Here is a 27036-nt window from a genome sequence, read left to right on the forward strand (position 1 = left end):
AAAACGCCTAGGATCTTCCTACAAGCTTTACTTTGTAGAGATACTAGAGGTTTTATGCTCTTTTTCGACCGCCACCAAACCGGGGCCCCGTAGTCTGCTATTGTAGTAACGCAGGCTAGGTAGATCTTTCTTAACGATATAGAAGACAGACCGCGTTCGGTATTTGCTAGTCTTTCTAATCGATAGAATGCCGCTTGTGCTTGAGCCGATCTTATTGCAATGTGCTCCTTAAAGGTAAGACCGGCGTCTAGCCAAATCCCAAGCTACCTTATCGCTTTCTTTGCCGGGCGAACAATATCGCCGTTTGGAAGAATTACCGGGCAATCGGACCCTTTCCCTTTTAAGAAGTGTACTAGGTCTGTCTTTGCTAGGTCGAAAGCAATCGAGTTCTTCTTTCCTAGGTCTATTAGCCTTCTTGCCTCACGTTCTAGTACCTTAGAGTTCTTCTTAAGGGACGTAGACGAGGTAGATAGTCTAATGTCGTCGACGTAGGAACTAGGAGTAACTCCTTGTAGCGAGAAGAATATGTCGCGCGTATAGATAAGAAAGAGGATAGGAGACATCGGGCTGCCTTGCGGAACGCCGATCTCTACGTCCTGGAATTCCTGTATCTGTCCGTCGAATGCTATTCGTAGGCGTCTATTGCTTATAAACGACTGAACCCAACGTATAAGGCTGTGCGGAAGCCTTAACTGGATTATTATTCTTAACAGTCGGTTCTTTGCAACGTAGTCGTATGCTCCTCTTACGTCGAGGAAGATAACCGAAGTCTTCTTTTTCTTTCTTCGATTCTCCTCGATTTCGTTCGTTAAGAGAAGCACCGTATCGATAGCCGATTTCTTCTTTCGCCCTCCTAACTGCGAGTCGTGTAGAAGGGGCTTCGTCTCTGCGATAATCCCTAGGCGTTTTGCAAGTATTCTCTCGCTAATCTTGCCGAGACAGTTTAGGAGAGAGATAACTCGGTAGGCCTTAGGGACCGAATAGTCTAGCTTTCCCGGCTTTACTAGAACTACGCCTGTCGCAACTTTCCAGCATCGGGGGTGGTGTCCTTCGTCGAGTAGCCTACTGTATATACGTAGAAAGGTAATAGGAATAGCGCCGTACGCTTTACTAATAATAGCTTGCGTAATGCCGTCTGGGCCCGGCGTTTTTCCTTTTACTATCTTCGTACTATAGGCGGCAGTAAGTTCCTCTTCGGTTAGCATAGTCCAGCCCCAATCCCCGGCTGTATACGCTTCCTAACGGCTAGGCAGGGGTTCCTCGGCAGGAGGGCGCGGAAATAAGGCTTCGGAGAAGGCCTTACATTTCCCCTCGAAAGAATCTTCGTTGTTTATCGTAGGTATCTGTCTTCGGCTGCTATTCTTAGTATAGGACATAGCTTTAAAGATAGATTTCGAGTCTTCTTTTTCGAGGAAAGCGTTCTAGTGGTTCTTCTTAGCTGTTTTAATAGCTTGGAAGTACTCGTTTCTCGCTTTCGTGTACGCCTCTTTCTCGTTAAGCGTCGGCGTACGTCCGTCGGTAAAGGTCTGTCTATATGTTCTAGACATTGTACGGCGTAGCGTGCGTAGCTCTTTATTCCACTAAGGTTTTGCGCAGGCGTGTACTACTTTCTCTGGGATTGCTCCCCGCATCGATTCGGTAATACACGAGGTAAAGGAGTCTGCGATGTCGTCGAGGGAGTTCGTATAGTTAATAGACGTCGCCTTGCTTATTAGGAGATCTGTAAACAGTTCCCAATCCGCGGAAGCTATATCTAGAACTACTTTCTTCTGTTGGGCTCGATCTTGCGCGCTAATAAGGTCTATAGATATAGCCTTATGGTCTGAGCCTGTCGGAATCGTTCTCCAATCGATTTCTTTCGTAGATAAGGATCCTCTTGTGAACGTAAGGTCTAGGACCGACTCTGCGTCTAGGTGCGGCCTATAGAAGGTCCCGACACCTATCGTATTATATAGAGTAAAGCCCTGGTCTTCTATCCACTCTATAAATTCGCGGGCGCTAGTAGTATCCTTTCCCCTCGGATCCTAGGACGGGTGTCTAAGGTTAAAGTCTCCTACTAGTAGAGTGTTTGGAAGGAACGTGTTGCGTAGAGAGTAGAGGATTCTCTCTGTTGTTCGTCGGTTTTGCGGGTTCTCGGTATCCCGAAGGTCTTTCTCGTTGTAGAGATTAACTATCTGGATCTTGTTGCCCTTCTTGTCTGAAATAACAAAGGAAAGTATGTCGCTGTCGTCTAATAAAATAGGAGAGATATTGACGTTGAGTCTTGTGCTAATATATAGCATTGTTCTTGGCCGGATCGTCGAATCCGTAGTCGTTGGGAATAGCTGGTTGTATTCCCGGTGTGCGATAGATCTCGTCTCTTTGTAGCCTGTTATCGGGTCTTCTATAGTCCACGGTTCCTGGACTAGTAGAAGGTCGGCTTTCTGCTTAACCGCGACGTCTAAGGTAGACTCTGTAGCCTCGATAGATCGGTTAAGATTGACGTGGAAAATCCGTAGAGAGTGTTCTAACATGTAGAACGTTCTAGGGGCCTCCCTTTCTGTTGTATACGATCCTTCGCCTTCTCGACTCTTAGGCTGTCCGCGCCTACGTATAGACGGTTTTGAATAGCCCTTTTTGCCTCCTCCTCGGTGGCAAAACCTACTAGAACTGTCGCCCTAGTAAGAGTCCTTCTTCTCTCTTCGTTTGTTAGCTAAATCGGGGTGCCTGCGAGTTTAAGACCTCTATTAAAGGTCTCAATTTCTCGTTAAATGTCCTGTAGGCCTGTTGGCGTGTTGAAGTTCGCGGTCGAGACGCCGTGGACTACGACCTTGTGCTAGAGAGAGTCCTCTATTACCCGTGCCTCGCCTACGATATCGGTAACCTTAGTAAGGCTATCGATCGTTCGTTAGCGGGCTTTCTCTGTTGCAAAGTTTAGGACAATGTTACCCCGAAATGATTTCTTTATCGCAAGGACAGCTAGCTCTTGGTCTTCGCCTTTAAGAGCGTCGTTGATTTTGTCTCGGGTTGCGATCTGGTCGAGTTCCTTCTCTTTATCCTTTGGTACAAGGATAAGAGGCATCGGTTCTGCTTGTTCTTTCGGCTTGCTAGCCCTCCGGGAGACGGTCGTCCACTGTTGTTGTTGTTGTTGTTGTTGTTGTTGTTGTGTTGTCTTTGTTGTCGAGGAGGTAGAGGTAGAGGTAGCGGATCCGCTGTCTCCCTTAACAACGTCTGCGAAAGTAGGCTTCTTCGCCTGTGCTGCTAGTTTCTTTGTTGTCGTTTCTAGGTTCGAGACTTGCTTTGCGAGGATTTGGGATGTTGTCCTAAAGTCTGTACGCTCGGTAAAGTGCCGAAAGACTTCGAGAAGGTCGAGAACCCGGGTTTGTTCTCCTAGAAACCCGACTAGATCCCCCGCCGCTTCGACTAGTAGCTGTCGGGCTTGTAGGATCTTCTCGTTCGCGGGCGTGTAAGAGAGTGTTTGTTTCTTTCCGAGAGAAGGGCTGCGAGTCGGGGAGATACTGAATTCGAAGGGGTTTTGCCTTTTCCTAGGTATAAAAGGAATGCCGGTTCTTTTCAGTAGTTCCTCCGGCAACGGCAGGGTTTTGAGAGACTCAAACGTAACTTCCTCGTCCCCTCTAGCCGTAGCTTTTGGAGTCTGAGGGGCTGAGCTTGCGTCTGTCATTTCCATTTCCGTCTCGGTAGACATTGTCTTGTTGTTGTTGTTTGTTGTTTGAAAAGAGGCTCAGCAGTCTTACGCCGAGAGGGCTGCTTGTTCGTCTCTATTTCCAATCGCGTTCGGGTCCTAGCCTACTTGCGACACTAGGGCACTCTTCTCCCTACTATACAAAGTGGGAGAAGGTATACTTCAAAGAGGAGAGAAGAGATATATAAATATACCTCTGCTTCTAGGAAGTACTCTGGCCTGCAGCAACGTGCGTCTTTGTAGCAGGCTTTAGAGGCGTTCTGCGGGTAGCTGTAGCAGGTTCGGGACAACCTTTGTCTCTAGGGAAAGGTAGGCCTATACTCTATACAGAGTATCTAGCTATACAGCTAGTACCACTACTCTAATCCCTAGAGGTGCAAATTCGTCCTTACTAAACTACACTGCTCCTTTAGCTTCCTCTCTCGGCGGCGTAGGACAACAGGTAACTCTAGTGTAGAGAGAACTGAGTGTATGTGTATGTTTGTGTATCCTGGGGACACTGCTCTTGTTTGGCCTTTGGCTCTTTCAGAATTCGACCAAATCAGGCGTTTGATAGCTAGAATAAAAGCTCTCGTCGAGGGCTTTCAAACGGGCTACACGGCGTCCGAATCGGCGGCGTATTGGTTGTGTTGTGGTGTGTTGAAGTGTAGTGTTGTGTTGTGGTACAGGTTGTGAACCTTCCTTGTGCACTGCCCTAAACAGGGAATATTTCGAGTGTGGGGGAGGTGAGGTCGGAATAAGGTTTCGGAGGTGGGGGCCAAATCCCGGAGTTCAGGGTCAAAATTTGCACCCCAAAGGGGGCAACAAGGTGAATCTTTGAACTCTAGTAGCGGCGTGGGTTTTGAGGGCAGCGAGGTGAATGCGGGTTCGTTGGAACGGCCTTGATAAGGGCTTTCGAATGGTGCGTGTTTGGTGATGATCGGGTCAATATTGGGTGTGCAATGGAAGTGCGGATGTCGATGTAGCATCCTGTGTATATTCTCCTTAAAATCCCTTCTTCCCTAATAGAAACTAATATTCTCTTAGGCTTTAAGTTAAGATTCTAGGGGAATTAGCTTAGTCTTTTAGTAGTAGTTTTAGGGGGGCAGGCTGCAGGTTCTAGGACATGCTCTAATACTTTTGGGTTTTTATAGAAAAGTTTTCCTTTAGCTAGGTGTTTTTCTTATAGTTTCTTAGATGCTTTTGTAGAGGTATATAGTCGCCTCCTTTCCTTTGTATAAATAAGAATAAAATAAGTGTTCTAAGTGTTATGCTTCCTAGTTTTGTAACAAATAAAATAGTATAATTCTAGGGAGGGAATCCTTCTTAGGTAGGAATGTAGGTATTAAGGCATAAATTTAAGAGCAATTTCCCTCTTCTTATTAAGGGCTAGTTAGTCTAGTAGTATAATTTCTAACTACAAATTAGAAGGTTATAGGTTCAATTCCTGTATTAGCCTCTCTTATATATCTATATTAGCTGCCTAACATAGACATATAAGTATCTTTTTGCTAGATTTATAGATCTATATATTAGAGGATAGTATTTAGGGATTTTAGTTTTGTTAGATAGTCTGCAAGCTGCATATCTGTTCTTACAAACTCTACCTTAATACTCCCCTTGTTATGTTGCTCTCTATAGTAATAGTTCCTAAGAGAGACATGTCTTAATCTTTTAGAGTTAGCATAGTTTTCTATAAGGCTAATAGCTAATTAATTGTCTACTTTAATAAGGATAGTAGAAATGCTTTTAGCCTAGGTAAAGGGCTAGAGCTTATTAATAAGATTCCTTACCTAATTTACTTCTCTTATTGCCTTAGTAAGAGAGAGGTACTCTGCCTTAGTACTAGATAGCACTACTTCTTTCTGTAGTTAAGATCTCTAGATAACTAGGCCTCCTGCAATTTTAAAGAGTATTCCTAAGGTAGACCTAGATATACTAGGATTACTAGCAAAGTTAGAGTCTAAGAATGCTTTAATCTAAATTTGCTCCTTTATTTTCCTATATATAAGGCACTTGTTAATTGTGCCTGCAATATATCTCTAGATATATTTAGCTGCCTAAATATGTAAAGGTCCTAGGTTCTAAAGGAACCTTGCATAGTAGTTAACAGCAAAACTAATATCTAGTCTAGTATAGTTTAACAAATGTTGTAGTTCCCTAATAATCTTGTTAAAGAGATTATAGTCCTTTATTATTCCCTTATCCTAAAGGGGTTTAAGGAGGGTATTAAGGGGGTACTTAACACTCTTTGTATTACTAAGACTATGTCCTTAAAGTTTGTCTCTAGAATAGTGTTCCTAAGAGACAGACATAGAGCTATCTTTCCCTTCCTTTAGGTAAAGTCTAAGAAAGATATTAGTATTAATAACCTTAATTATGTACTTCTGCTCTAATCCCTTAATTAGCTTATTAATCTTATAGTCTAACTATCTAAAGATCTGGAAGTTATCTATATAAAGGAGAATAAGGATGCCTTTCCCTTAAAAGAGGCAAGCATTACTAATAGTTCTTGTTAGACTAAGCTTTTAGAGAGTGTCTATAGTATCGTAGTGCTAGAGAGCAGCTGCCTACTTAAGCCTATATAGTCCTTTCTTAATATATATAATATACTTATAGGCATCTTTCTTAAAGAGATAAGCTCCCTCTAGTAGCTTAATAAAGATCTGCTTATCTAGGTTTGGATTTAGGAATGTAGTCTTAATATTAACTTATCTCCTCTTCTAGCTAAAGTTAACTAAGAGGGACAGAAGTATTCTCCTTATTGTAGCTCTTAGGGTAGGAGCAAAGGTATTAATATAGTTAAGTCCCTTCCTTTATATAAATCCCCTAGCTGTCTATCTAGCCTTATACTTCTCTATAGTTCTATCTAGGAGTACCTTAATCTTAAAGACCTATTTCCCTATAAGAGGGACTCTCCCCTTAGGGAGGGTGCTAATAAGTTTCTATTTAAGGCATCCTGTAGACTTAAGTAACTTAGCTTCCTTAATAATAGCTTTCTCCTATTCCTTATAGTTAGATCTAGAGAGAGCTTCCTTAACTATCTTAAGATTAGATAGATTAGGATTTGTTGCTTTAAGTCCTATCTTCTAGATCTTGCTATAGTCTTTTCTTATAACTAATCTTCTACTTCTTAAGAGTCTAAATATACCTAAGCTTTTAGGACTTGCTTTATTGCCTAATTTTTTAGGTCTCTTAGGGCTTCTCCCTACTTTCCTCTTTCCTATAATATAAATATCTAGGAAGGGAGTTATAGTATAATCTTAGAGGTCTTCCCTTTTAGGGCAATTCTCTGCTAATGCTTAATGTTGTAGCTGTGTTAATAAGGTATTAGCCTGCTCCTAGAATCCCTTAGGACTTCCTTAGAATCCCTTAGGACTTCCTGTTTCCTTAGAAATATGCTCCCCCTAAGCTAGCTAGGAGGCTTCTTTATGCTTAGTAGCCTCTAGCTAATTAGGCTTAGACTACTTATGTTAGTTATCCTAGGACTATATGTCCTAACCTAATGTTTGCTCCCCCTAAGATATTAAAAGGGAGGCTTAGTTTCTCTCTCTCTATATAGTATTAAATATGTTCTCTACTTCTTAAAGATAAGAAGTAGTAAGAGGTTAGGTATCTTGCCCTTAGGCATCCTAGCCCTAATCTTAATTCTTAGTATAGATAGTATAGACTTCCTGTTCTATAGTAATAGGTTATATTAGTTATAGGAAACTCTCCCCCTAGAAGTCTAGGGTAGTAGGTATTATACTATATACCTTATCCTTATTATGTATTATATAAGGAGAGGTTACAATCTTGTACTAAAACCTAGTAAGGGCAGATAGTTTAAACTTCTAAACTATATAGTTAGTTAAAGTATTCTCCTAGAATCCTAGATTCTAGTATTTCTCTGCTCTAGGATAAAACTTCTATAAATTAGGTCTCCCCTAATTATGCAGATATACTCTGCATCTAAATCTCCTAACCTTTGTTAGATTAATATATAGAGTTTTAGTATTAAGATCTTAATTAAATTCCTAAAGAGGAATCTTATTAGTTAATAGGCATACTAGCCTATTAGTAAGGAAGATTGTATATGCAACTGTAAAACTCTAGAGAGGAAGAGGTAGGCTAGAGTTAATTATTATTGCTCTTGCCTTATTAAGGATAACCTTGTTAGATAATTCTGCAATTCTATTTTGCTTAGGAGTATAGGGAGCTAAGAAATCCTATCTTAGTCCCTTATTCTCTGCAAATGTAATTAGATTATTATTATTAAACTCTCCTCCTCTATCTAAGAACTAGATCTTAACTATCTTTTTGTACTAGTTAAATGCCTTAGTAGTCTATTTCTTAATAATTTGTGCAGCTTGTAATTTAAGCTTGCAGAAGATAGCCTATCTCCTTCTTAACTTTGTATTAGTAATTATAAGGATGTACTTATATCTAAAGATGTCTAGTAGAAAGATTAGTCCTATAATGTTAATATAGACCTTATCTAATAAGGATTAAGGTGTTAGTCTTAGAGTTCTTAACACTACTCTCTATAACCTTGTAAGCTTGTATAGCTTATAGTACTTAAGTGTAGATATATTAATCTGCTTAAGTCCTTAGACTTAAGCCTTTGTTGTACTAAGAATCTTGTTCCCTATATAGCCTAGTCTCTAATACTATCTTATTATATTAGCCTTAGGTATAGCAAAGGCTAGATAGGACATGTTCCTATTAGTTGTAGAAGCAACTTTAGTACTCCCCTTAAAGAGAGAGATAGTTGCATTCTAGAGGATTAGAACGTTATAAGTAGACTAAACCTTACCTATCTTCTTGTTATTCCTTAGAATGTATAAAGATAGCCTGTCTAGGTAGACCTTGCACTTTAGCTAGAGAGTCTCTACTAAGATAAGGTTATAATTAGAGTTAGGAGAGTATAACACATCTTGCAAGGTAATGTTTAACTTATTCCCCTTATACTTTATTATAATCCTTACACTTCCTAAGTGTGTAACTATGCTTTGTCTAATAGCTTAAGAGAACCTAATTAGGGTTTTTAGGGGTTTAAGGTCTAAGAACTAGGACTTGTTATTAAAGAAGTAGTATAATATACTAGAATCCTAGACAATAGTGTTACTCCTTTGTATTCTAGCGGTAGTAATTGCTGCTCCTGTAAATAAGCTGTCTAAATTAGAGCCTAAGCCTATATTAGAAGAGGAGATAGGCTTAATTGCTATAGTACCCTTTCCTCCCTTCTTATTATGTCTCTTACTCTTGTCTTAGGACTTCTTCTTGTCCTTATTAGATCCTCCTTTTCCTTTATATACCTAGGACTTTAGGGCCTTATTAGGGTGCTTCTTAAAGCAATCTGCATTTATATAGATATAATAGGTACACTTAGTATACTAATTATTATCTACTGTAGTACCCCTAAATCCTCTTGCTGTCCTCTATATCTGTAGAGGAGGTTCCTTAATTAATAAGGTAATTAGCTCTTTAAGAGTTATGTTCTTAATATAATAGGATTGTCTCTAGCTTCTTAGGTATTTTAGATAGTAGAGGCCCTAGATAAAGAATAGCCTAATCTGCTTATTACTAAAGGTAAGTTTTAAGACTAGAATGTTCTTAGACCTAGAGTATTATTCTATTATAGAGATGTACTTATAATACTACTTCTAGAAGTCCTTATAGTACTTCTAAGTGTTTGTTCCTTAGATCTTAATATTACTAATTCTAAGAATCCTTAGGCTATTATAAATGTTTATAGTTATAACAGGCCTGTAGGTAGCTGCAATAGTATTATATAGTTCCTTAGCTGTCTTCTCTATATCCCTAAAGTTAGGCCTTAGAGATTAGTTAATCCTTTTGCTAATAATCCCGTATGCAATTAGGTTATACTTGTGCTAGACTTAGAGAGGAGTTAGTCTTAGTCTACTAATTAGAATAGGTTCTATTACTAGAGTGTCCCCTCCTTCTTTTTAGGAAGGAGTTAGAGCCTAGGAGGATAAAGTAGTACTCTCCTTAATTAGTAGAGAGGGATATCTAACTTTAATTCCTAGCTTTAGTTAGGCAGGGCACTAGGGAATATTATAAAAGATATAGCCTAACACCTCCTTGTCTATAAGGGCTGCTTTAAGCATCCTTAACTAGTCTAAGAAGTTACTTCCCTTTCTTAGGACTTTATTCTCCTTCGTAGTCTTAAACTTATTAGCCTATATTGCGGCTATTGTTATAACTAGCTCTTTCTCGGCTCGCTAGTTAACTATCTAAATAGTATATAGTAAGGTTCTAGTAGCTGCGCTTAGAACAGACAATTCTTCCTTAAGTATGTAGTAGTTACGCCGGGCTTATAACCTGTTATAATTAGACTTAAGCTAAGTAGAAGAAGACCTCTAATTAGCAGGTATATATTATTATGCAGAGAGAATCTTAAGTATAAGATTCTTACTTTAGCTATCTGTGTGTAGGAATGCCTTAGCACTAGTCATGTGCACTTCACTAATAGTCAGTCTAATGATCCACAACATTTTGGACTCCCTCAAGCTCGACATTTGCTCTTCCTCCTCTCCACAAACATGCACCGGTCCTCGTGTGCTCCTTTTGAGCCGAATCATCTTATCCAGTCCACAACCTACTGAGAGCCTCAAGGACTTGTGTACGAACGCTGTATACGAGTGAGCTTACGTACGAACGCATGTACAAGGACGAGACATTTCCCGCTTTTGCCGGTCGTGGGAGGATGTGATCGACACGCCGCTGAAGCAAGAACGATCTTGGCCAGGCGCACGACCCGTTGCCCTGTCAAATTCTCGTGGCAAGATGCAGCCTGCTCGTGCTAGGCCTGGAGGACTAAAGCACAAAGCAGCACGGAAAGCCTGAGGGAGAACAACGACGTCTATTTGCTGCGCAGGCAGGAGCCGTATGTTGATCTTCGTGGATGGTTATGCCGGACTCTGACTGCAGACTTCATTCGCGCAGAACATCAGCAAGAAGGACCACGGGCTTCCAGCGGTAGCCCCAAGAAGGATATTCTCGCCTTTGAGCATTTGTCAAGTCGCTCGTCCTAACGACATGTTGGTAACATGCCGAAGCCACAATTGCGTTCTCCAAGGGATCTACAAACGCCATTTTCCGCCTCCACACTTCGTCGAAACCTTGCCAGTTTCTCCGCATTCTTCGACCTGCACTGGCGATGTCTGATCAGCTGCATGGACTCTATCGCGACTTCGTGATTCGGTTGTGGTCGTTGCATCTTCTGGCGGACATGTCTGGATGTCTCAATATCTTGCTTCACGGGAGATCTGCGGCGTTCCCAAGCAACACCTCGCAAAGCCTCCATGCAGGTGCGACCCTGAACGACGCCTCCACAGCACGAGTGGCGCTCTAAAAGAGTAGCCTCGCCAAGTACCGAATGTGACGTCCAAATCGTTCGGATCTTCACTTTCTCCGCACAGAGCCATGCCCAGATGCGTATAGTCGGACGAAGCAACCACTGAGCCGGGCTTGACTGATTACCGCGAGAGCCGATATATAAGGTGGTTTCTCCCATGTTGTGGGTGAGTTGAAGATCGCCATCCCATTCGCAAACATGTTCACCTCTACTTCTCTCACCGCTGGCATCGCTCTGCTGAGCTCGATCGCTGGTGCTTCACCTATTGAGGAGAGGCAGGCAAACAAGTTCACTTATTTCCCTCTCAAAACGGCGCTTGCTTCGCCTTGCGACTTGACGACTGGGCTGGATGGCAAGATCTACGTATGATTCATGCTTCGATAGACAGCCATGGAGCCTAAATTGACTTCTCATGTAGGCCGACACATTCACATCGAACAAGATTGTGCAGATCGATCGTGATACTGGCGAGCTGAACGAGTACGACATTCCGTACAAGCTCCAGCCTTTGAACTCCAGCGTCCTGCCCAGCGATGTCCTTGGACGTGTCGCTCTGTCTTGCGTCGTGCAGCCAGGAAAGAATGGAGTGAGTGATAGACCTGCTGTTTGTTTCTCTTCGTCAACGTACTGACCATTGACATCAGAAAATCTACGCCGCCGCCGGCCAACGCAACGAGTTCGTCATCTTCGACCCGTCAACCAAAGAGATGACCGTCCTTGAGACCGGCAACCCACTGGGCAACCTCCAGCCCTTCAACGACGCCTGGCCCGGCGAGACAGGAGTACGTTCATCCCAACACCACCGCTTCAAGCAACTCAATACTGACACCGACAACAGATGTACTTCACCCAAACCACCGGCAACGTAATCAACCTCATCGACTACGCCACCAACGAAATCACAACCTACAACGTCCCCACCCCCCTCGCCGGTCCACTAGGTCTCATCGTCGCCTCCGACGGCGGCGTCTGGTTCACCGAAATGCTAGCCAACAAAATCGGCCGCCTGAACCCCAGCGACGGCACCTTCAAAGAATACCCCCTCCCACCATCCCTCTTCACCCCATCCGTCATGCGCGCCGAAACCGAGGGCCGATACCTCTGGTTCACCGCCATCGCAACCGTATGTCCCATCTCCTCACATAAACACACACACTCATAACCCAGCGTACTGGTACTGACGACAACCCTGCTACAGAACTCCATCGGCCGCATCGACATCCTCACCGGCTCAACCAAAACCTATACCGACTCCCGCCTGCTCGCGACCCCCATCGAAAACACCGTCGACGCGCAGGGGAATATCTGGTACAGCACTCTGACCCGCAACACGCTGAACTACATCACGCCTTCGACGGGCGAGTTCACGACCATTCAGCAACCGGCGACGGATCTGACGGGCGGTATTGGAGGTGGGATTCTGCCGAGTTTGCCACCCGCGGCGGATATTGCGATTCATTATGAGGGGAGGGATAATTCGATTTGGTTTACGGAGTTGGCGAATAATCGGGTGGGGAGGTATAGGATTTAGAAAGGGGAAGCGGGAACGGGGGAGGCGGGGATGGGGTGACGAGACGTTGACAATTGAAATGAATACACAAATGTATGACAGGACAGCAAGGATTCGTCCAAATGTACATATTTCCTGTTACGACTTTTGCGTCAAAGTTGATGGATTGATGGATGGATGGCTTTGAATTTCCACACAGTTGGAGTTTAGGAGTACCAAGCGGACCTGGGAGGACTATGCCCACGCACATGACCTTTTGAAAGCGTGTCAACGAACCGATAGCGTAGGGACTTTTCTTTTGTCGGCCCCGTTCTCGATATCAAGACTGTGCAACCCCTGCACGGGGACATGCGTCGAGACTTGCTGCTAATGCGTTTCGGGGGCAATACACGTCCAACACGATTGCAACTGCTTCTAATGTCCTAGCACCCTGCCTTTTCGCGCCGCACGCCCGTCAAGGCCAACGAGGTCGATGTGACCGGTGCTGCGAAAGTTCATCAAGCTTCATACAATTCTCTGTGCCGTATGTCCTGTCATATGCCATATCTACATTTCCACATACCTCCCCAAACAGTGGGGAAAAGGGGTATCATTTCAATTCATCCCTCATCAAGTCAAAACCACCTCCCCCCTTCCCCATCTCCACCTCGCCCTCCACCGCCTCCTGCCCCTCCCGATCTCCACATCCTCATCCTCTTCATCCTCCTCAAACCCTCCCTTTCCCCCACGCTCGCAATCAACCTCCCCCTCACTCCCAGCCATCTCCCTCAACCTCTCCCCAACGACCCGATCCTTCTCCATCTCCTGCCAAAGCTGCACGCTGCCTACATCTTCCCCTTCACCCCTCCCTCCCGCTCCAGGTAGTCTTACCACGAGCCCCCACGTCGCGAGCGTCTTGCATGCAGCCGCCCAGCCTGCTTCCGCTACAGCGAGGAGGGAAAATGCGAGTACTAAAGTAGCCCACCAATTCCAGTCCGCGCCGAAGCCGTGTTGGAAACCGCCTTTGACGTCGAAGGGGGAGAGGTTATTGTTGTAAATCCCAGATAGGAAGCCGGACCAAGCCCACCACCCGCCTGTGGTAATAGCGAAGGAGATACCGACAATGAGGGTTTTGTATCGCGTCTCAAGGATCAGACATTTATAGTTCGTCCACATGATACCGAGGGAGAAGACGAGGTGTCCGAGAGCGTAGGTGCCCCGATCGGACATGAATGGCAACACGCCCCAGAACGCCCACGCGACGACCCATACCACCGCCCCTTGCGCGACGCCGTGGATCATCCACATGCTACACATGGGTAGGTTGAGGCCGCGGTTGAGTTGGCCGAAAGAGTATAGTTCGGGAACGGCGAGGAGGGTGGTGGGTTTGAGATCCTGCTCGAAGATTCCCGGTACGATGACGGCGAGAGATGTGAAGAGCGTGTTGAGGACTGTAAGCGACCAGGCTTCGTATAAAGAAGAGCCGGTGTAGCCTGCGTAGCGCGAGTACATGAGTTGACCCATGTAGAAGAAGACTTCTTTCCAGAAGGTCATAAGGATGAATTTCGCGGTGCGGAGGTATTGGTATCGACCGTGCACGAGGAGCAGGCGTTGGAGGAAGCGGAATTGGGCGATGGAGAAGTCGGCGACGCGGGCGGCTTGCAGGCCTTCTTTGCCGGAGAGGCCGATGCCCACGTGGGCGGCTTGGATCATGGCGATGTCGTTGGCGCCATCTCCAATCGCAAGGGTCAGTCCAGGCAGTCGTGCACGAATAGCAGTAACAATAAACGCCTTCTGCGCTGGAGACGCTCGGCACACAATAACGCTTTCGGTTGTGGGGATTGTGGTTGTGAAGAAATGGTGTTTCATCCCGGGGTCCTCGGTGATGGCGGAGAGGGTCTGGCCGTCGATGACGACGACGCGGTGGAGGGTTGGATCGAGAGGGATGGAGCGGAGTTGGGTATAGAGGTCGGGTTTGGTGGAGTCGAGGATGGAGATGTGGGAGGTCGGTTGACAGATTCGCGCGGAGTGGGCGATATTGATGGCGGTCTCGCGTTTGTCGCCTGTGAGCATCCAGATGCGGATGTTGGCGCGCTAGAGGAGAAGGTATGGTCAGCTCAAGTGTTCGAAAGATTCGCATGTGGTTTCTGGAAGCTGGCAGGGCGTGCTAGCAGGCTTTCCACGTCCCCTGGCCGCCCATCGTGTACGGCACAGGACGCCGGCGGATCATGCTAGAAAGCGTGCCACGCGGTCTGTCCGTCCACCGTACATGTACGGCTCGGGACCCTGGCTGTACATGCTGGCGGACATGTCTTGCCAGCTGACCGACCACCGTACATGTACGGCCCAGTAAGCCTCCACGACAACAGCCATCCAGCCAGATAAGTCCACTGCCCGTCCACCGCACAAGCACGGCACCCACGACCACGCAAAATCAGAAATGAACTCACCCTCAACCGTTCCACCGTCTCCGGCACCCCCCTCTGCAATTTATCCTCAATAGCACTCGCCCCCAACAACCCCAAATCCCCCTCAATCCTCTCCCCCACAGCCTCCACCTTCCCCTCCCTCCCCACCAAACTCGTGCTCGCTTCCGCATAAACCTTCTTCCACGCGAGATACTCCCCTTCCTCGAGATACTTGTGCGCGAATAGCAGGGTTCGGAGTCCCTCGCTCGCGAAAGCGTCGATGTGCTCGAAACACCGGGTGAACATGACTTCGTCGGAGACGGACTCGAAGGTGTGGAGGTCTTGTTGGAGGGAGCGGCGGATGTCGGTGCTGGGGCTGGGGCGGCGGGAGGTGGAAGGAATCTCGAGGGTGGGGCGGTGGAGGTGGAGGGAGCGGCGTAAGCTTTTAGATCGTCGGGCATCGAGAGAGGCGGAGCGGATGTCCAATGAGTTTCCGCCGCGGCCGCGCATGAGGTTGAGGCTTGGACGACCTCCAGTGAAGCTAATCCTCTCGTTCTGTTCGCTTCGACGAGCGGCATCGCGGGCTATAAGAGGGATAGAAGTCAGCAGATGTCGCAGACGTTAGCGGGACGATGAAGGGCTCCGAGACGAATTTCCATCTCCACAATCCCGCTCGAACTGCACGGCCGAAGTGCACCTGAGTGCCTTGGTGTGCGCAGCTCAACCTGGAGAACGGATGAGATGTATGCCCACGATCTTGGGTTGCTTACCTGTGTCAACACTCCTCCTCACCTCCCCCTCCGCCCTCTCCGCCATCCCCTTCTGCCTCAATCTCGGAATAACCGCACTATCCGCCCCCTTACAAACCAACCAAACCCTCCCATCCGGACACCTCACCACAATACTCATCCGCTTCCTCTTCGACGTAAACTCAATCACCTCCAAAATCTCATACGCTTCCTCCACCTCCTTCCCATCCGCGCTCCTCACTCTTAAGCTAATCGTCTGAGAGGAGCGATTGGTAAGGAGATATCCCAGATCCTGAGCGGCGCGGACGAGGGCGATTTCGTCGGGCGAGGAGGCTTGGAAGTCGGTTTTGCCGTTGGGTTTGATTTCGGGAAGCGCGGTGTGGCAGATTGCGAGGCTGAGGAGGAATTCTTTGGCTTGGAGGGCGAGGGCGGAGGTGGGTTGGTGGTGGATGAGGTGGAGGAGTTCTTGAGTTGTTCGCTCGGCTTGGGGGCGGGAACGGCTTTCTGATCGGCGGTATGCGGAGGAATGGCGAATTTCTGAGGATGACTCGCTGGAGGATGGACCAGAGCTGGTGATCTCGCGCTCTTCGATGACAATCGCTGGGGTTGGTCCAGCACTAGACTTGCCTCCTTTCGCCGGGACCATAATGTCTCGTACGTCTGGTGCGCGGTCGAGAGGCAGAGACTGTGTTGGCAACGGGGAGTCGTTCCCATGCATCCAGACAATTCCTCCCAGACTAATTCCTCGGAAGCGCATCACATTCTCGGTCAATGTTCCAGTCTTGTCAGACAAGACATAGCTGATCTGGCCAAGGTTCTCCTGCGAAATTGTTAGCCATGTTCCTATCCACAAAAACCTACTCAACCCACCAGAATAGTATTCGTATTGCATGTCATCGGCGTATTGCTCTCGGCACAGTACATCTTGACATCGCCGTGCACCATCAACATCTGTCCAATCTTGACAATCTCCAAACTGATGTACAACGCCAGCGGAATGATGTTGTTGTACATGATCAGGAATCCGACAATGATCTGCTTGAACTCCGGAGCCGCATCTTTCAAGTACCACGCCTCCTTCTCGTATCGTTCGTGCCAGAGGAGGTAGCCGCCAGCACACCCGACTGCGAGTGAGACGACGTAGACGATCAAGGAGAGCACGACTTGATTGGCGTATTTCTCGAGTCGTGGGATCTTGGCCGTTGGATGGTGGTTGGCGTTCATCCGAATCTTGCACTCTTCGCCAGTGTTGATGACCAAACCGTAGGCGTGGGTAGTGTTGCGGAGGACGCTGCCGCGGTAGACGACTTCGTTCATGGTCAATGGAAGAGTCTTGCCTTGGACCGTGACTTTCCCGTTGAAGTCGTACAAGTTCGGATTTGGGTCTTCCAGCACGAACTCCACGTCTGCACGCTTGATCTCGCTGACAGTGCCGCAAACGTTTGACAATATCGGGAGAGCTTGTTTCGGTTTAAGATTCGTCTCGCCGTCCAGCGCCATCGTCTCAATGTATGCCACTCCGTTCTCGCCTGTGCTGTTCAACAGGATGATGTCCGCAGGGATAGGATCGTCTCTTTTCAGTTTCAACACATCTCCAACTCGGATGTTCTGCCATTTTGTTCTGCTCCAAGCAAAACTGTCGTCTTCGTCCAGTTCGTGCTCTTCGACCTTTTCGTGTTCCTTGCTTTTGGATTGCCACGGCAGGGACCTTCTGGGTATGGCACTCCTCAATCTCTGCAGAATTCCATCTCTTGTCAGGATGAATCCAGCACTGTTCTTTGCGCGAAGCACTGTAGCCAAGGTATTGTTCTCCACCACATCCATCCGGTGCCGGCAAAAGTCATCATATCCCTCTTTGATCACCGTCAAAATGATGAAGAAGGCCAAGGGTAGAATCGTCGTGTAGTTTCCGGTGGTGGAGAGTCCCTGTGACAGCCAAACTGGTCAGCAGTGATTCTGAGGACTTGAAGCTGTCCGAGACCTGCTTTCGCGACAGTCTCGGACTGCTGAATGATTCAAAAAAACTTGCCGGTATCGTTTGTGGTACGCCAATACACAAGAAATAAAAGTTACTCAACCTCGTAACCTGAAAAAACAGCTGTTTCGGCACAAAGTCATAGATCGTATACCTCGAACTCCTAATCGAATTCGAAATGAACGCATGTCCTCTCCTCTCATCGATCAACGCCTTGTCACTCGCCGGACACAGCGGTACATGTCGTCCGTCAATCGATGGTGGCAGAGGTTTTTGTCGCAAGACGAGTTCCACGAAGTATCGCTGGTATTTTTGCTGCGCGGGGAGTTGGATGGTTCGCTTGAACCAGGAGTGTTTGGCTTCTTCTTCGGCCCAGGTGGTGGCGGACGGGTCGGGCATTGTCGAGGAGATGGCGGCCGTTGTGGGTGGGATTGGGGTTTAGCGTGCGGTGGACATGGTGGGGGTGTTGTAGCGACGGTGGGAGGGCGGGGAGCTGGCGGAGGGGAGCACGCGGGTAGGCGACAGCGACAGTGAGGTTGAGGCGGAGGTGGAAGAGGAAGAAGGTGGTGAAGTAGCCATCTCAACAGCTCCCCAGAAACAGCCAGCAGGGTCAATCCTTCGAGACGACCGACCGAAACGCCTTTGCCCGTGGCCGCGCCATTGGCGTATGAAAATGTGGGGTGGACCGGGGGGGGGGGGCGCAGCCATCAAAGTTCGGCCCCAATCGATTGATGGACTTTCGATGGGCTGAAAGATGCCGCGCGGCAGGATTGTACGAGGAGTTTCGTCGGGATTGATGTGGTATGCTTGCTCCCGTCGAGTCGATGTTTCTCCGATATCATGTTGTGACGATCTGCTTGCCTTGTTCTATCGAGCCTCTCTTCGTTTGATTCCATAGCAAGGGAAGCTCTTACACCGAGCTCCAACAACAAGGTTTCACTCCGGCAGTCCGGCCACGTGTGGCATCTAGATCTCTCGGACCCTTCTTCTGGTGGCCATTTCAGGCTAAAAAGACACAAGGCAAGACAAGGCTGAGATGGACGACATTCCTACGACAGCGACCATCGTTGCCCAAAACGCATCGGCACATCTACAATGTGAAAGGCGTCGTTGTCGCCAATCAATGTACAGCAAAGCTTTGTGATGTGCCTCAGGCATGGATCGTAGAAGAAGTCGATCTTATCGCGATCGAATTTGCATGTGACAGCCAGATGTGAAGTGAAGCACACAAGAACGACGACACAAAAATGAACTCTGCGACCCTCTCAACACAACACGACAATACACCAGCGTAGTCTTTCTTAATATACGCAATATCATCGTAAGCATGTTATACGCAAAGTAGAACACCCCATCTATCTCCTCCACCCACCTCCTTTCCGCCCTCTTCCGTCCAGGAAGATAGCACGCATACCTCCAGCAAGACGTTCTCTCCCTCGCTAGCGCACAGAGGAGGATTGTCGCATTCACTTGCAGCGCATATCTGCGGCCCGCCCTTCCGCACTTCCGCCGCTACAAGCCGGGCAAACTTCCTCTCCGTATTCACCAACTCCATTCCTCTCTCTTCCTCCCACCTTCATCACGATTCTTCTGCGCTTCTTTCTGCGCATCGACATCGTTTCTTTCCTTCTTGCAACTCGATACCCAGCTTTTGCGCGTACGATTCCCTCGACTCCGTGCAACAAGAGAAGGAAATCGATTCGCTTTTGCGCCCACTGCATCCAACCAGCGAACTCTTGGACGAGATAGCAGTCATGGCGACGATCCACGACCCACAGACGAGCGCATCCCGACGTCAACGCAGCAAGCCGTCCACTGCGACTGCCACCACTCATTCTGCGCTCCACTTCCACATGTCGTTCGAAGCCGGCCATGGTCCTTCGCCGTTGCGCAACGAAATTAAAGAGCCTTCCAACGACAGAGCCGCTAGGCCAACGAGAACCACCAAGCGCACTCAGAGAAGCGCACCACAGCAGAGTTCGTCCGTCAACAACAGCGACATCCTCAGCCAAGAAGCCAGTCCCACACCCTCGGACAAGGTCAACAACGCCCTCGGTACCACCGTTCCTCAACTTCAGACCGTAGTCAAGAAGCATGCAGCATCCGACCGGTCCACTTCACCCGACCCACCCACCTTCCTCGACTTCTCGCTCTCCACCACATCCTTCAGCTTGCCCTCCAACCCCTCCGACCCATATACCACCTCACCCACCTCCTCCACAACCCCCGACCGCACCCTCTCCCACCTCTCCCCCTCAGCCCGCGCCCTCCAACTCTCTCTCCGCCAGCAAGCCCGCCGCGAACAAGAACAGCAATCTCTCTACCTGGAATCTTCCCTCCGCCACCAATTGCCCATCTCGGACCCAAGACACCACATTCCGGGCCTCGACATCCACCAACGTCGACATGCGGCTCTGGTTCGGAAAGCGATGATGAGTCGGGCGGAGGAGTGGGAGAGGGAGGAAGAGGAGGAGGGGGAGGGGCGGCGGAGAGAGGAGAAGCGGAGTACCATCGAGGAGCGGAGGGCTGGAGTTCTTGCGAGACGCGCAGCTGACCAGGTGAACCCAACCAGCCCACCTGCCTCTATGCGCAACAGCCTTGGCTCCCTCACATCATCCACCTTCCGCTCTCCACGCCGCAACTCCGGACTGAAAAAACCATCCGGAGAACCGCTCTCCGAATGGGACTTGGGGTGCGGAGAGGTGGAGAAGGGAGAGGTGGACGAGACGTCCGTTTGGGTGGAGCAACTGAGCCGTTCGTTGGCAGATTGTGGCGTCGAGGGAGGTATCGGAGGTAGAGAGGGATCGGTAGGAGAAGGAGAGGGAGAAAAGAAGGACTATGGGCATGAGAGTGACGGCGGAGAGTCAATGGGGATGTCATTGGAAGAGGCTCTTGCTGAGGCGATGGAGGATGTTTCCGGTGCTGTTGGAGGGGAGCCAGGCGGTGAGGCCGAGGTTGTGAGTTCGAAGAAGGATGATGGAAAGGAGGTGGAAGAGTGGGTGGAGGTGGACGAGGAGGACCTGGATGGGGAATGGGAAGAAGTTGAGGGGAAGTGAAGTCGGGCTACGAGAGGTGTTTGAGCATGGAAGTAGCGAAAATGACTTGAGAATTGAAAGAGAAGACGCTCTGAGATCCAGACTTGCTACCATGCCATTGGAAAGAAACACACTGGTCTCCGCCGCCGACTAGAACAGGAGTCAGCGAAGTAGGTAGAGAACAGTATGCAACTCGACATATCTTACAACCTCAACCCAACTCACCCTAAATCTTCCCCTCCCCCCTCATCTCCCTCCACTCCCCCTCCAACATCCCCAACCTAAACTCCCCCCACCACCGTCCCTGACTGAAAACACTCTCTCTCGTAAACCCCTCCCTCACAAACCCCAACCGCTCATACAACCGATCCGCTCCCCGATTATATTCAAAACTCCCAATCTCCACCCTATGCAGTCCCATCGTCTCGAACGCAAACTCCAAAACCCATCGAATCGCTTCCGAGCCGTGACCTTTCCCTTGGTAGGCTGGGAGGATGTTGATTCCTATCCCCGCGTTTCTGTGATGAGCTCGCTGTGGTATCTGCGTGAGGGTCAAGGCGCCGATTGGTTTTGGAACCGCATCCTTCTCGACAGGCAAGCAGATCAACACCCCCAGCAAAGCGCTGTCGATGAATTCTCGAAAGGAAGTGATGCGTTTGGCGTTTTGCGGGAGAGGGATGAAGTAGGCGGCGTTCATGAGGTTGAGGGAGTGGGTATTTAATTCGGCGAGGAAGGGTTCGTCGGAGGTTTCGCAGGCGCGGAAGGTTAGGAAGGGGGTGCGCCAGAGATTGGCCATGGTGAGAGAGGTCTTGTTGGGTGCCTTTGCGGGTTCTTTTGCAGGTCGCCGAGTTTGGTCTTGTTGGCCATCAAGGGTTCTCCTTGCACAGGAAGGACGAGAGTTGGCTGGGAGGGACCGCGAGCAGATGGAGAATGGTGGATCAGAGGTATTGCGGTATAGATTCGAGCAAGTTCTTCCGTGGTTCTTCCTTTGTCAGATCAGTGGTTCATAATGGCTCATATGGCCTCACCCGCAGGCTGCAGAACTAGGCGTCAAGAGCAGAATTGCGTGAATTGGACGAGCGTCGTGAGCTGATCAGCAGGTAAGGTCAGCGGAGGAAAAGATACTCCTCGCTGAGGTCTATCCAGTGATCCTACCTTACCTCGCCTTCGAAGCTCAAATCCTGAAGGATTCAGGACCCGGGGTTTGGCAAAGTGGAAGGATCAAGGTTTTGACGACGCTTGATACTCGAGTGAAAGCAGGTCGGTCCTATACCCAAAGCTCCCCCTGTTCCCTCCCATCCTACCTTGTCCGGTAGAACTACTTATACGGCAAAAACCAGGATCGCGATATCCGAGGTTTTAGCCTTCCTACCTGCGCCACAGATGGGAAGTCGTTCCTGCATATCGCACAGCCTCACATGTTGGAGGACCTGAACCGGGTTGTGGGATGTAAACTTGAGACGGTACCTGTATCTGGTATATTTGGAGTATTTGGGGGTCGGGGACACGTTTTGCGAGGGATCAGGGGAGAGGGGTGTTGCCCTGATATACAAGATCAAAACCTTCTGCTTTGTCGACAAGCACGGCGACGCAGGACAAAGGATTGGAAGGAGTGAAGCGGGAGGAGTGTATTGATGACTGCCTGTCTTGTACGGTATGTCCTCCGGGATGGAAGAAGGCATATGTGTTTCAAGTGGATGTACGTAGATGTACTCCAACCAAGCCGTATGATCTCTCCCATCGTCAGCGGCGGAGATGTTGCCATTGCAGTCATTTTCATGCAAGAAGTCTTGCTTTCGATGCTTCCACAGCAGGTTCCGCCTCTGTATCGTTTCAGTATATGCATATACTATGAGACCATCCAATAGAGTAGAACTACACCGCACTGAATGCAGCAGTGAAGTCTACATCAAGTTGACTTCTGCGTGTGACCGAATGACGAAGGACCAACCACCTGGGCTTGATTTCCCTTCAAAATGCCTTGAAATAGACCCCCATTTTCCAGGTCCCGCGGCAAATCAACTTAGCCACACGCTCGGTCCAACTCCCATCTCCCATCCTCCCATCCTCCCATGTGCGCACTAACCCATGGCCTTACCTTAGTCGACCGACCATCTCCCCCTCCTCCACAGCTCTGCCCACGCGACACAATAGCAACAACAACAACACCATGACCTAGGCCTCCCTCTTCCTCCTCCTCCGACTCCTCCTCACGACAATCATGGCATACGACCAAGGCGCCTCCTACGAACCCCCTCGCAGACACTACTACCAAGCGCCGCCCTCGAACCCAGCCTTGACCGCACCACAAAACGAGTACGCCGACTACGCCAGTTCGCCGTATGACGACTACCAGCAGGGTGGATATGGCGGTGGGCCTCAGGACTATCACCAGCCGCACAATGGTGGTTATGACGGCTACGGCCAAGGCATGAATCATGCGCAAGAGCCGGTGTATCACGAGTCGCCGCATGGAGGGTATGGTCAAGGATATCAACAAGAGCCAGATCGCTCGTATGACCCGAGGTATCAGCCGAGAGCGCAGAGGGGACCACCACCGCCTCAGGCGCAAAGAGGGCCACCACCGCCTCAGGTACAGAGAGGTCCTCCACCACCGCAAGCGCAGAGAGGACCACCTCCTCAGGCGCAAAGAGGACCGCCTCCACCTCAGGCGCAACGTGGACCACCTCCGCCGCAAGCGCAACCTGTATACCACCCGGATCCTCGCGACCAGCAACGTCAAAATGGATACCCTCAACAACAGGATGGTTACCCGCAACAACAGAACGACTACCCACAACAGCAGAATGGTTACCCACCACAGCAGAACGGACATGCACAACAAAGACCGAGAGACCAGTACGAAGAGCCACAACATGCGCCGCGCGCACCGCCGCCTCAAAGAGTGGATGCCATGGCAGAGTGGAAGGCGAGAGAGAAGGAAAAGTTTGCCAAGCGCAATCTGACACCTCAGGCGATGCCGTTGGACAATGCATTTCCCACATTTCCCAAGAAGAATGAGGACAAGTCGGGAGGAGCAGGGGCACGCGGGAGTCCAGAGAAGGGTCGCACGGAACCTTCTACCAATTCGAGACCACAGGAAAACGGTCACAGAGAAGAGCAGCGTACTTCCGCTCAAAATGGCAGACCGCCGATTGAACGGGCTGGCTCGGCTCCTGATGCGAACTATGAACGGCAGAGTGGTGCACAGCGACACTATCAAGAAGAAAGGCCCTTTAGTGAACCTGAGCTTGAGCATGCCGTTCATGAACAGTATCCTGCTCAGTGGCCGATGGTAGAGTCGCAACCACCACCGCAGCAACAGCCAGCAGCGAGACCACAACAGGAGCAGCAATATCAGCAGAGGAAGCTAGTCAATGGGTACGGTGGCAGTCCGCCCAAACCAGCGCAAAATTTGACCGTCGACACAAGACGACAGCCTGGATATGGGGAACATCAACCGCTAAGTGCGGGTATCATTCCACCTCGTCCTTCAACCTCTCATGCGCAAAGAGCACCAGCCGATGCGTACGCGCAAGACAACATCTCTCCGCAGTCCGCCAAGCCATGGTCGCCAAATGATGTAACAAAACGATCTCACACCATCAGTGCCATCTACGACGACTATGCTGCAGTACCCCACGAACACGATCCCATGCCTCCAATGCCGGATCAGTACAACCGGCAGCCTGCGAATCGAACCGAAGAGATTGAGTCTGAGATGCCCGACTTTGATAGTGCCGCGCCTGGACAGACTTCGCTTGCTCAGAAGAGGATAGAAGGTCAAGCTCAACGGCCGGCCGATGTCATGCAATCGACGGTATCTCTACCCTTGCCTGGTGTGAGGAATGCACCTCCGCCATCTCAAACTCCGCAGTCCCGTTCCGCTTATGACTTAGGTCATCATCAACAACCGGCATATGATCAGTCCGGGAGGCCACCGCCAGGACCACCACAACCTCGAGGTCCTCCCCAGCGAGGCGCAACAGATCCGTATCAGAACGGACCGCCAATGCAGCAAGGTCAGGGACCTCCATACGATATGCCAATTCGAGGACCGCCACCTCAGGCGGCAGATCAAGGGTATGGACGAGGTGGACCGATGCCTCCACGAGCTCCTTTTGCACATGAGCCGCCTGTGAGGAGATCTCTTGACGATGGAAGGCAGGGTCCACGTCGCCAAGGTCCTCCTCCTGGACCGCAACGTTTTGATCAGTATGGTCGTCCTTTGAGACCTCCTCCTGGGGGTATGCCTCCTGGTGGGATGCCTCCTGGTGGGATGCCTCCTGGTGGGATGCCTCCTGGCGCGATGCCTCCTGGTGGGATGCCTCGTCCGGACATGGACCGATCACAGACGAGTCCAGGTGGATGGGATGCGCGAGGTGCTGGAAGTGCGCCACCTTTGAGGCAAGGAATGAGGCCACCACCAGGCGGTCCAGGCGGTCCAGGAGGTCCTCCCAACGGCGCTCCTCTGATGAAGATGCGATCTGCTGATAGTCCTTCCACACCTACCAACCCTGATGCACTTCCCTCACACCCAGTTCCGGTCCGACCTGGTTTGATGGGTCCACAAGGCGGAGGTCCACCACCCAAACCTCCACCAGTCAGAAATTACAACGGTGGCCCTCAATCCTCGCAACCACCTCCCACTCCTACATCAACCGCACCACCCTCCCACCAACGCGGCCCATCAATCGACACTCCCCGACCCGTCACCCACGCCGAACTCGACCAACTCCGCGCCTCCGCCGACTCCACCAACTCCCCCAAGACCGGCCTCCTCCTCGTCAAAAAACTCGTCGAAGCTGCCTCCGTCCTCGCCAACGAAGGTGGCCGCGCCGACCGCGCCACCACCATCAAAAACGCCGAACGCTACACCCTCGACGCCCACAAACGTCTCAAAAAATTGGTCGCAGGCCAATACCCCGAAGCCCAATTCTACCTCGCCGACGCCTACGGCTGCGGCCTCCTCGGTCTCGAACCCGACACCAAAGAAGCCTTCAAACTATACCAAGCCGCCGCCAAGGCAGGCCACCCTCAAGCCGCCTACCGCACCGCCGTATGCTGCGAGATTGGCGCCGAGGAAGGCGGAGGAACTTCTCGCGACTACCCCAAAGCCGTACAATGGTATCGTCGCGCGGCCGCTCTCGGCGACCCAGCAGCTATGTATAAACTCGGCGCGATCCTGCTCAAGTCCCTCCTCGGGCAACAACGCAACGTCGCCGAAGCCGTCACCTGGCTGAAACGCGGCGCCGAACGCGCCGACGCCGAACACCCCCACGCCCTCCACGAACTCGCCACCCTCTACGAGTCCGCCAACACCGACCCCGAAGTCCGCGCCAAAGTCCTGCCCGACGACACCCACGCCCGCGACCTCTATCTCCGCGCCGGCTCTCTCGGGTATAAATTCAGTCAATTCCGTCTCGGCCAGGCGTTTGAATACGGATCCCTCGGTCTCCCCATCGACAATCGACAGAGTATCAGTTGGTATACGAAAGCCGCGGCGCAAGGGGAACATAAAGCGGAACTCGCGCTGAGTGGGTGGTACCTCACGGGCGCGGAGGGCGTACTGGAACATTCGGAACAAGAAGCGTATTTGTGGGCGAGAAAGGCGGCGGTTAGCGAGCCCCCGCTTCCGAAGGCGATGTTTGCTATGGGGTATTTTAAGGAGAATGGGATTGGATGTGAGAGGAGTGCTGAGGAGGGGAGGAAGTGGTATGGACGGGCGGCTTGTAAGTGACTGAAGGAGTTGGGGGTTGATGGGTTGATTGCTAATGATGTGTGTTGCAGCGCATAAATTCCCGAAAGCGATTGAACGATTGGAGGAATTGAAGAGGAGTGGGGGCAAGAATGCGCCGCCTGCGAGGCCGGTGAATGGGAAGTTGTCGAGGAAGGAGGGGAAGAGGGATCAGAAGAGGGATGAGGAGAATTGTAGCGTCATGTGAGGGTGAGGGAAACAGGCTCACTGACAAGGGCATGAGCTCTCGAGGAAGAAGGTGGAATTGAAGGGACCGAGGTTTGGAGGGGTATGCTGTCTTTCTGGGATTTGGCAAGGCGTTCTTGGTGTTCAAGCCTCGTATTGGTCGTCCGGACGATGGGTCTGTATGCTGCTGCATTGCGAAGAGTCTTTCCAAAGGGTATGTGCTTGGGAGGTACATATACGATATACCTTCTGTATATGTGTCTGCCGCTTTCAGGCTTCGTTGATCTTTCGGGACGGTTTGGCAGTCTACTGCTGATAGCGAGGCTGGCCGTTCCATTTTCGCGAAAAGCTTCCATCTGTCTTACGCGTTGTCGATTCACCTACATCCCACTACGAAGTCTTTCACTAGGTACAGTAACGAGTGGATATGTCACAT

General features: G+C 49.8%; 5 protein-coding genes across 5 annotated transcripts; 3 read left to right on the forward strand and 2 right to left on the reverse strand.

Moving 5' to 3' along the window:
- Positions 1-11219: 11219 nt before the first annotated feature.
- On the forward strand, positions 11220-12552 carry MYCGRDRAFT_92954 (uncharacterized protein; the record flags this gene model as incomplete). The annotated part of the gene is made up of 5 exons (XM_003851984.1): positions 11220-11384; positions 11440-11607; positions 11666-11803; positions 11860-12144; positions 12220-12552. 5 exons carry the CDS (start codon positions 11220-11222, stop codon positions 12550-12552), a joined length of 1089 nt encoding a protein of 362 aa, XP_003852032.1.
- An 855-nt stretch (positions 12553-13407) lies between these two features.
- Positions 13408-17924, reverse strand: MYCGRDRAFT_9953 (uncharacterized protein; the record flags this gene model as incomplete). The annotated part of the gene is made up of 5 exons (XM_003852729.1): positions 13408-14604; positions 14961-15502; positions 15689-16487; positions 16538-17607; positions 17693-17924. Coding segments are annotated over 5 exons (3840 nt in total), but the record flags the coding sequence as incomplete, so codon positions are not given.
- A 1472-nt stretch (positions 17925-19396) lies between these two features.
- On the forward strand, positions 19397-20698 carry MYCGRDRAFT_92956 (uncharacterized protein; the record flags this gene model as incomplete). Its single annotated transcript, XM_003851985.1, has 1 exon — positions 19397-20698. The coding sequence occupies one exon, from the start codon at positions 19397-19399 to the stop codon at positions 20696-20698; it is 1302 nt and encodes a 433-aa protein (XP_003852033.1).
- A 223-nt stretch (positions 20699-20921) lies between these two features.
- Positions 20922-21353, reverse strand: MYCGRDRAFT_18625 (uncharacterized protein; the record flags this gene model as incomplete). The annotated part of the gene is made up of 1 exon (XM_003852728.1): positions 20922-21353. A coding segment is annotated over one exon (432 nt), but the record flags the coding sequence as incomplete, so codon positions are not given.
- Positions 21354-22802: 1449 nt separating this feature from the next.
- On the forward strand, positions 22803-26622 carry MYCGRDRAFT_71704 (uncharacterized protein; the record flags this gene model as incomplete). Its single annotated transcript, XM_003851986.1, has 3 exons — positions 22803-23582; positions 25158-26409; positions 26468-26622. The coding sequence occupies 3 exons, from the start codon at positions 22899-22901 to the stop codon at positions 26620-26622; spliced, it is 2091 nt and encodes a 696-aa protein (XP_003852034.1).
- Positions 26623-27036: the final 414 nt, after the last annotated feature.

The sequence above is a fragment of the Zymoseptoria tritici genome, chromosome 5 (assembly GCF_000219625.1).
Source record: "Zymoseptoria tritici IPO323 chromosome 5, whole genome shotgun sequence".
Lineage (NCBI taxonomy): Eukaryota > Fungi > Ascomycota > Dothideomycetes > Mycosphaerellales > Mycosphaerellaceae > Zymoseptoria > Zymoseptoria tritici.